The sequence below is a fragment of the Portunus trituberculatus genome, chromosome 32 (genome assembly GCF_017591435.1).
Source record: "Portunus trituberculatus isolate SZX2019 chromosome 32, ASM1759143v1, whole genome shotgun sequence".
In the NCBI taxonomy this organism is placed as follows: domain Eukaryota; kingdom Metazoa; phylum Arthropoda; class Malacostraca; order Decapoda; family Portunidae; genus Portunus; species Portunus trituberculatus.
Genome location: NC_059286.1, coordinates 14,464,504 through 14,475,471, shown reverse-complemented (window position 1 = coordinate 14,475,471; position 10,968 = coordinate 14,464,504). Strand labels below are relative to the sequence as shown.

At 41.0% G+C, this 10,968-nt stretch overlaps 1 protein-coding gene across 1 annotated transcript in view; it reads right to left on the bottom strand.

Annotated features, from left to right (window-relative positions):
• Positions 1–578: 578 nt before the first annotated feature.
• Positions 579–10,968, bottom strand: part of LOC123511985 (isthmin-1-like) — a 33,288-nt gene continuing 22,898 nt past the window's right edge. The window contains exon 5 of the mRNA XM_045268094.1: positions 579–1,371. Within this exon, the coding sequence (XP_045124029.1) occupies positions 1,272–1,371 (100 nt within the window). The 3' untranslated portion in view covers positions 579–1,271. The remainder of the gene's footprint in view (positions 1,372–10,968) is intronic.

Below are 10,968 nucleotides of genomic sequence, written 5' to 3'. Positions count from 1 at the left end.
TTCGGGATGACGGCCCACTGGGTTACGTTTCTGGCCTCAGAGCCGGGCAATCCCAGTGGGTTATGGCCTAAAGGTAGGGGTACACGGGGCGGGTGTTGTCCCATTCCCCGCCCAGTAGTGGACGAGGAGAGGACCTCCATGCCTCGTAACCACTACTGGGTAGTCCTCGCACAGGACGTTAATCTAGCTAATATAAAGAGACGTACTTGCTCTGATCTGGGAGTAAAGTATCAAGTGGAGTGGCACAGTGGTCAGTGTTCGCTCCCATTATGGTCCAGTTATATGTAAACGACATACTGTATGAAGTGACCAAGTATATGTGCTGATGACACAAAATTGTTAAGAATAATTAAGACCAGAGAAAACTGTTTGCTACTGCAGGAAGATATAAACAAATTTTATGAATGGAGTAAGAAGTGGAAGTTAGAATTCAGTGTCAAGAATTGCCATGTAATGGAATTAGGAAAGAGTCAGAGATGACCAATATGAAACTATTTGATGGGAAAGCAGCATATGATAAAGACTAAAGAAGGAAAAGATCTGGTAGTGGTTATACAAGAAACTCTGAGTCCCGGAAAACACATAAGCAAAACATTTGGAACAACATATGAATTGTTGACTAATATTAGAGTGGCACTTCACTACCTGGACAAGGATATGAGGAAGAAAAATATTACAACTATGATACATCTACAGATGGAACATAGAGCTGTGGTATGGTCGCCATGTTTGAAAAAGATATAAGAAAATTAGAACTGACCCAGATAATAGCTACAAAAACGGTGGCGGAAATAAAGAACCTAACATACGAAGAAAGACTGAATGATATAAGATTGCCAATCTTACAAGGTAAAAGAGAAAAAGGGAACCTAATAACAATGTATAAGATAGATAGGCAAATATAGTTTTCCACATAGAACGATGGATAAGTGGAATACTTTGAATGATGAAGTTGTTGCAACACATAATATGCACAGCTTCTAAGAAGATATGGAGATATGGAGACAGGACATTATAAGCCCCGCTCGAACCCTTTACAATATAACTTGGTAAACTAGATAAATACTCACACGCTTACATAGTATAAACCTATTTTTTTTATCCATACATCATACACATGTCAAAGAAATTTATCTCTGATAATAACTACTACTATGATATCTTCTATCATTGACAGAGTGATCATGACTCTATGCATCATGGTAATGCCTTAAAATTGAAGAACGTCATGATGGTAGGTATGTTAATTATCAGTGCTAAATGCATAATATTTAGTAATCAGTGGCCATATAAACTTGTTGTTGGTACTTCATGTTGTCTGGATTGACCGGACATCGCAGGCCATTGTTGGGTTTTCTTACAGCATGAAATCTGTAAATAAAATATCTTTATTATATCTCAGAAGACTTCTAGCTGTAAACATTTGTTACATTATAATTGTATTTGTTAACACAAGGTGCTAGTACCTAGGTTGTATATGAATTCATTATATAACATACTATATGTCTTGTACAAACAAGAGTTAACTTTCTACATGGCACTATACATAAGCAAATATTGTAATGGAAAATCTATAGCGAAGGACAACTTCTACACGGCAGTGTACAACACGCGACTTATATCCAACGCTTAAAGACTGCCTTGTAATATAATGGAGACTCAATACTCGAACGTCTTTAAAATCGAACTTTCAATATTCGAATGCAAAAGTTCAACCTGGTACTCGAAAAAAATTTTGCTACTCAAACACATGGTTGTCAAGTTCTGATAATGGTAATACTAATTAATAATAATCGATTATAATAATTAGCAAAGCAAAAATACCGGTATTCTGATATACCGGATGCCGGTGCACATCCCTAGTTTCAACGCCACCCCGCGGTCAAAAGAATATCAACTTTCTTTTGTGTTCTTTCGGTTGCTTTTTTTTTTTATTTAGAAACTTGCAATGACACCAATTAGGCTTATAGTGGTAGAAATAAGGAATGTAGCGAGAGTGCATATGCCTTCCAATAGAGGGTTCATAAGAATCATACCGTGTTATGAGTCATTTTATATGGATGATGACTCGTCCTCTCTCCTCTTCTACGTTATCCATCACCAGCCTTCACTTACAAATAAAAATTATGAAAAAAAAATTGTAAACTTAAGGCTTTGTTAAAGTTAGAACGAATTACCTGATTATTAAGTATTGGTAATCGAACTCTTTGAAACTCGAACAGGCATTTGGAATTAATTAAGTTCGAGTATTAAGTCTCCAATGTAGAAGCAGTCATGCAAGAAGACTGATATCTGCCTTGTCCTGCTGGGTTTCAAATCTAGGATCTCTTGGCACACTATTCATTATACTACAAAGAATAAGTTATTGAATTATGAAATATACAAAGGACAATAGTTTTTTTTTTTTACCATGTGGGCTTTTCACGGGAATTTATGGGCTAAAGGGGATACTGTTTAGGGTATCTTTTATCTCAAAGCCAACCCACTAGAAAACCGTTGCCCCGAATAAGGAAGCCCAACCTACACTCGGACTGTGGACAGGATTTGGACCCGTGCGCTTGGAGACCCTTCAGACCCCAAAGCGCGTATGGTTCCACTGTACCGCGGCGGCTCCCGCCGTGTACATGTGATAAGCACTTGATTGGAATAATTTGGTTGATATGCCCTGGCTTAGCTAAAAATGGCTTAATTAGGTATAGCAAATGTAATCAAATAAAATGCACTGAAAATCCCAAGTAAATCTCCCCCCCAGATGGGAACCGCCTTGTCGTGGTGGGGGGGCTTGCATGCCACTGTGACCTGGTGAGCGAGGCCAGAGGGGGCTTAGGCCCCTGCTCTGCCCTTTCGAGGGGGAGAGGGCTACCCATGCTAGTAAGGTCGCCAGTGAGGGGCCAGACTAAATGGAACCTACGTAGGCTGCCAGTGGACCAGCGGAGCCACCCGCTGGAGGGATCGCCCAATAGGGGCCGTCCTGTGCTGGATGGTTGGGTGTCCAGGCTGGGATGCTTTGAGAGGGGGGTCTCAGCTCTGTCGTAGACAAACATTCGTATCATGTGGGGCCTTTTTTTAAAACGATTGGTCCGCATGGGGACGAGGTACCCGTCCACGGCAGCCAGCGCTCCTCCCATTGTAGTCCCAGTAGGTGGTTTCCTTGCCCCTGGAGCCAATTTTTGTGTAGCTGTTTTTATGGGAAAACACAAAAACATTCAGGTTCTCGTGAGGTGGCTGACCTGGCCCACGAGACGTCATCTTCAGGTCTGAGTAAGGAGGAGGATTCCCCTCCACAAGGGCCTCCCACAGCAGTCTCCTGTTCTGGAAGTTCTTTTGAGGGATGCATTTCTGCTGCATATGACTCTCTTGTAATGGTAAATGTTAATCCATCATTTTCCTATCATGCCTTGCACTCACTTCTCAAGGCGTATGGTACGGTTGTTCGCATTCGACTGGTTTATGATAAGGACTTTCCTTCTAACCGCTGCTATGTAACGTTTATGTCATGTGATGAAGCTCGTTTAGCTTATGAACATGTAGCATCTCTGCCCCTCGCCGGCCATGGCTTTAAAACTGAATTTCTCCAGTCACGTAATATTTCAGACAGTGACATGGATTACATCCCAAATGTTTTTGAAAACTATTTAGAGAATTCAGTTCCAGCAGTCCGCCAGATCCCACCTCCACGTTGGTTTGTGGCGTACTATAGAAATGGGCGTGGAATTTCATCCATGCCTCCCGGTACCTGTCCAAAGAAATCGGCACGATTCCTGAGGGGAATCTGAAAAAGTATGGGAAGGGGGTGCTTGTGCGAGCAAAAGATCTTACGCAAGCTAGGATGTTGCAACATCTCCCATGCCCTTCTGACAGCATGTTTGAGACTGTTAAGGCTCATCCCACCTTTAACTATAGCAAAGGTTGTGTTTATAGCCAAGACCTCTATGAATTCCCAGAAGAGGAAATACTAGCAATGTGCCCTAGCTCAGTACAAAAGGTGACTAAGATGAGGAACTCCTCCAACATGGTCCTTCTCACCTTTTTTGGGTCCACCCTTCCTGACCGTGTTAATATCGGTCCTATCAACCTTAGGGTGAGGCGCTTTGTTTCTCGCCCTCTTCAGTGCTTCTCATGCTATGGGTACGGTCACGGGAAAAGCTCGTGTAAGGAAGCTTCCCGATGTGGTAATTGCTCTGCACTCGACTCGCATTCAGAGGAGCATTGCAATGGTGCAGCTTATTGTTTTCATTGTCGTGATGCTCACCAGGTACGTTCCAGGCAATGCCCCAGGTATCGCCTGGAGCAGGACATTCTACAGCTTGCCAATAGTCAGTTTATCAGCCTCGGTAGCGCCCGCCGTGAACTCCTGTACCGCCAGAAGGATGGTACTGGTGCGACATCCTATGCTTCATTGGCCGCTCGCTCTTCGGCTGAGTCTGCCGGTCCGAAGACAACTCCTCCTGCTACCTCTCGCTCTGTTGGGGCGGGTGGTCCTGTTTATCTGGCTAACAGGTTTGCCATTTTGGCTGATGACTCGGTTGAGTCATCTCTTAGAAGTGACGAGAAAAATACGGACTTGACCAAAGTCACCCATGTAGTAGATGTCCATTTGCCACCTGTATCTCCTAAGCCTTTCAAGGGTCTAACTAAGCGGCACCGCGGCTCTGCGGAGTCGTTAGATTTAGCTCAGCATAAGCAGTCTAAGTTTTCTCCCGGTGCTTATAATCGTGAGTCCTCCAGGGACCGCTCTGCTAGGGTAGCTCCAGTAGTTTCTGTCCAGCCTTCTGTGACGCCCTCCGTCTCAGATCGGGCTTCTTATGATGAGGACGGTCTGAGCATGGAGACGTCCGATGATATTGTCACAGCCGTCCCTCGTGGACCAACTGTATCGGAAAGTGCAGTCCTGCCTGATCCTCGTCCTCCGAGGACCAGTAAAAGTGATGATAGTTCGCATCACCCACCGATAAGCCGAAAGGCTGAGGTCCAACGACCCGGCACATCTCAACTCCCGGTGTCTTCTCGTCGTTTGATTATTTCTAGTCAGGTCAGTCACGGGCAGCCTCAAAAGGCTCGCTCGTCCACTGCACCCAAATAGTCGTCTTCAAGCTTCTACAATGGAACTGTAGAGGCCTTCGCGCCTCGTGGGGGGAACTCCGAGCTTTGCTGTCGGAGTTCTCTCCAGCCTGTGTAGCTCTACAAGAGACTATGATAGGTGATAGTACTTATTCTAGTCCTCCTGGCTATCGTGCCTTTTTAACACTCCTTTCCTGACCAGGGCCACCACGGTGGCACAGCTATTCTAGTCCGTCAGGATATACCTGTTATCCCGGTACAACTTAACTCTCCCTTCAGGTGGTTGCTGTTAAGGTCTTTATGGGACGACTGTACACCATCTGCAGTTTATATCTCCTCCTCGGCTTCCTGTCTCCAGGGGTGAGCTTGACGGCCTGGTGCGTCAGCTGACTCCGCCTTTTCTTTGTTGGGAGATTTTAACGGCCGTCACCCATTGTGGGATGAAGGTGCTAGTAATCCTCGTGGGGTTTTAATCGGTTCTTTTATTGAGGATGAGGGATTGGAGATTTTAAATTCTGGGGATGTTACACATTTCCACAGTCCTACTGGGACTTTTACAGCTATCGATCTTTCTCTTTGTACATCTAATTCTTTCCTTGATTTTAATTGGCGAGTCCTACCGGATTTACACGGTAGTGACCACTTTCCGATTTTATTGGAATCTGTGAAATCTGAGCCACAGTCCCGGCCACCACGCTGGGTTTTAGACAAGGCAGATTGGCGTCGATTCACAGACCTTAGCTCTTTTATCCGTCCGCTGGCTGACTTTTCTACTTGTGCTGAGGCTGTTGATTATTTTACCGATTTTTTATTTCTTTAGCGCTTCAGACAATCCCTAGGACGTCAGGTCGCTTTACTAAGCGTCCCGTTCCTTGGTGGAACGCAGCATGCACTGCAGCGGTAAAGAGAAACGGGCAGCTTTCTCTCGTCTCCGGCGACATCGTGGGGACCCGCAGTGCCTGGAAGCTTTTCGGCGCTGCCGAGCTCGGGCCCGCCGCGTTTTGAAAGAGGCACAAAGAGCCTCGTGGAAAGCCTATGTCTCTTCCATAAACGTCCGCACCCTCTTACGGATGTCTTCAACAAAGTCCGCCGAATTGCTGGGAAGTATTCTGCTCCTTCCCCACCAATTTTGTTGTCTGCTGGGCGAACGGTGGCAGACCCTAGGAATGTCGCCGACCTCTTCGCGGAGCACTTTGCCAGTGTTTCCCAGAGGCATCCTGCAGCTCCGGGCGCACGTCACCGCCAGAGAATGGAATCTCTCGGCATAAACTTTTCTTCCGCTGGAGGAGTCTTATAATGTCCCTTTCTCTGCTTCCGAGTTGCGGACTGCTTTGTCCCAGTGTCACGACTCTTCTCCTGGGCCAGATGATATACCTTATGCCTTCTTGCGCCACATGTCTGACACTGCTTTAAACTTTCTTTTGAATCTTTATAATATGATTTGGCAGCCATACCGGTGACTTTCCATCTTCTTCGGCTGTGGCAGTGGTTCTCCCATTTCCGAAGCCTGGGAAAGATAATCTCCAGGCTACGAACTACCGTCCTATATCTTTAACGTCCTGTATTTGCAAAGTGTTAGAAAAGATGGTAAATATAAGACTCATGTGGTATTTGGAGAGGGGGAAGTACTTGTCACCGGTACAGAACGGCTTCCAAAAGATGAGGTCTACTACTGATGCTCTTTTATCCCTAGAGTCTTCCATTTGTGAGGCCTTCGCTAATCACCACCATCAAGTAACAGTCTTTTTTGACCTGGAGAAGGCCTACGACACGGGTTGGTGTCATGGCATTTTACAGTCTTTGTTTAATTTGGGCCTACGTGGCCATCTTCCTCTTTTTATTGAACAGTTTTTATCCAGATGTTATATATATATATATATATATATATATATATATATATATATATATATATATATATATATATATATATATATATATATATATATATATATATATATATATATATATATATATATATATATATATATATATATATATATATATATATATATATATATATATATATATATATATATATATATATATATATATATATATATATATATATATATATATATATATATATATATATATATATATATATATATATATATATATATATATATATATATATATATATATATATATATATATATATATATATATATATATATATATATATATATATATATATATATATATATATATATATATATATATATATATATATATATATATATATATATATATATATATATATATATATATATATATATATATATATATATATATATATATATATATATATATATATATATATATATATATATATATATATATATATATATATATATATATATATATATATATATATATATATATATATATATATATATATATATATATATATATATATATATATATATATATATATATATATATATATATATATATATATATATATATATATATATATATATATATATATATATATATATATATATATATATATATATATATATATATATATATATATATATATATATATATATATATATATATATATATATATATATATATATATATATATATATATATATATATATATATATATATATATATATATATATATATATATATATATATATATATATATATATATATATATATATATATATATATATATATATATATATATATATATATATATATATATATATATATATATATATATATATATATATATATATATATATATATATATATATATATATATATATATATATATATATATATATATATATATATATATATATATATATATATATATATATATATATATATATATATATATATATATATATATATATATATATATATATATATATATATATATATATATATATATATATATATGAAGCTCTGATGAATTATTGACTTGTATTTTGTTTTATTTTTTGAGGTGCGGAGTAGATTTTTCGGGCACGCTTTAACAATTTTGGATACGGTACCGGACCAAGGGAAAAAAAATTTAGACGCGGAAGTGCAGGTACGGAGTATCTGCGTTTCGAAGTCCGGAGAAGCGATACCGGACTATCCGATATCCAGTAAAGAGCCCACCTCCGGTTTTCATTTAAGGTGCTCAGTTTGGATGATAACTTTAATTTGAACTACACCAAGAGAAATGTTTCTTTTCAGGAAATTTGGCGTCTTGGATTTGGTTGGAATGAAACTTTACCACATGATCTGTAATCAAAGATTCAGTGTTGGGTTGATGGCATAAAGACAATGAAGACCTTTGAAATATATAGATGCTATTTTCTAAATTTGCTACTAAGTTCAGTTGAAGGTTTGGAGACACATGTCTTCTGTAATGCTTCTGAGAAAGGTTATGGTTATAGTGTGTACTTGAGTATGCCTAAATCACAGGAGGAGTTCCATGTATCCTTTGTTATGTCCAGAAGAAAAGTGGCTCCTGTCAAGCAGGTTACTTTACCTCGGCTGGAAAATACATGAAGCATTATTTGAGTGCTCGTCTCATTTCCTTTGTCAAATCTGCCTTGCTTTTGCCTGATAATGTAAGATTAGCTTGCTGGATAGATGCAAAAGTTGCTATATCTTTGATAAAGTTTAATCCCACAAGATGGAAAATGTTTGTTACTAACACAGTAACTGAAATTAAAACACTGACTTCTTCAGGTGACTGGCATTATTGTCCAGGTACAGATAATCCTGCTGATCTGACGACCCGAGGTGTTCTGGCTGATCAACTTATTGCTAATGACATGTAGCTTAGAGATTTTAAATAGTTATCTAATTCCTCATGTTATTGTGTTGGAGTTAATGTTGATGGAGAAATTAATAGTTTTGCTTTTCCCAGTGAAGAATATAAGGGATAAGTAGTTATGACTGTTAATGCTTCTTCAGAGAGAATGACAGGCCTCAGGTCAGGTCAGGATAGATAGAAAAGTAGGAGGGGGGAAGTGGGGATAGGGGAAGAATAGGTGGGTGATAAGAAGTGAGCTTTAGTAGGAGAGTAAAGTCGCTGGGGCTTAACCCAGGTGCAGGGTGATGTTGAGTGTTGTTGAGCGGCGTCTTTGGGTGGGTGGGCGGGGGCTGGGAGGCAGGGCCCTGTCAAGGAGAGCCACACCGTCGTCGTTGTTGGCGTCGGGAGTGGAGATGTTTTAGTTCTGCTGGTTGTTTTGCTGTCTCAGCAAGGCTTGCCTGTATTTGTTGAATCCTTCTATCAAGTCTGAGAGGGATTGCCCTGGCTCTTCGTGTCTGGTGCCCGTGTTCTTGCTTCTTAGCTGGTAGTCGTTGGTGTGTGGTTCCTCACCGTCCTTGTCTACTGTCTCCCTCTTTGGGCTTGGGCGGGGAGTTGGTTCAGCTTCGGGCGCAGTGGGTTTCTTCTTCTTCCTCTTCTTGTTTTGCGATATTGTCCAGCCTTCTTCTTCTTTTGGAGGGTCCTCGACAATTGGAGGTGGCTCTTCCGTGTCGCTGCCTTCCACATCGACGATCTCGTCTTCTCCTTCCACCTCCTCCTCCTCCTCGACGATCGGAGCCTCATCTGCCGGGTCGTCGTGGCAAGGTTGCTCGTCATCTTGGCGAAGCGGCTGGGGCCTTCTTCTCGGTCTAGGTGTGTGGTGGTTGGCGGTTCCGAGGGCTTGCTGTGGGATCCGTATAACAGGTAGACCGTTATGCTTAAGCAGGACAGGGATAAGGACTTGCAGGCGTCTGGAGTTGCTGCCAGCAAGGGCTTTTGCCGTGCAGATGCAGGCAGTTATCTTCGCTTCCATATCCCATGTCCTGGTAAGCGGTTTCCGGCTTGGACTACTCGTTTGTGGTGTCTGGCTGGTCCTCGCGACTTCTCGGGCCTCCGGTCCTTTGTCTCCCACGCAGACGGTGAACTGTACGTTATCACCTTCGCGAGGGAGACGTCTTTGTAGGGACCGTTTTAGTCCAGAGTAGTGTACAAAAACGTCAGTTTTTGTACTGGAGTCGCTGATGAAGCCAAAGCCACGCTTATAGTTGTACCATTTGAACTGGCCTTGATGCTGCTGGCTTGCCATCTCGAGAGAGAGTGCAACTAGTGAGGATGCGGGCTTATATGGGCGGCGGAAGCAGGTAGTCGCGTCAAGTAGCCAGTCAGAGCGAGGATCGAGTTTCGTCTGAAGCGGCCAATGAGCAGCCGGCTACAGCTCCGTGTGGCTGTCGCTGGGATGGTAACGATGATTCTGGCTGCTGTTGTATGTTGATGGTAGGTTTTTCTGAGTAGATATGTACTACTTCCGTCATCTTGAGTCTTCTTTTGTCGTTTTCTTTAACTAGGATGGTGGTGTTGCTTTCCATGTGATGTCGCTTCAGGATGATGCCGTGTTCATTCATGTAGTGTCGTCTTATAGCGCCGTCTTGTAGGTGTGCTGTAATTCTCTTTGATAGGGTTGTAGATGTGAAGCCAATGTACCTCGAGTTTAGGTGACTGCAGTCACCAACAGTGCATGTGTGTTGGTACACGACGTTCACTTCTTGCAGGGAGTTTGTCGGAGGAAGACAGCTATTCTTCATGATGAGGCTTGCGGTTTTTCTGGTCTTGTAGTAAATGATGACGTGGAGTTTAGTGTCTGTGTTGATGGGCGAGACGTTGTTGTGGATGATCTTCTTTACGGCTTTCTCGTCTTCTTTGTATGCTGAAGACACAGACACTAAACTCCAAGTCATATATATATATATATATATATATATATATATATATATTCTGAGTGAGTAATTATCTTGTGGCAATATCTCATCATCATCATCATCATGAAATATGAGAAGGTATTTTTCAGAGAGGGGAGTCTGTATCAGCCATCATCATTTGTTCTATTACATATTATTCTTCCTTAATCACAAATTACCACGTTCTTC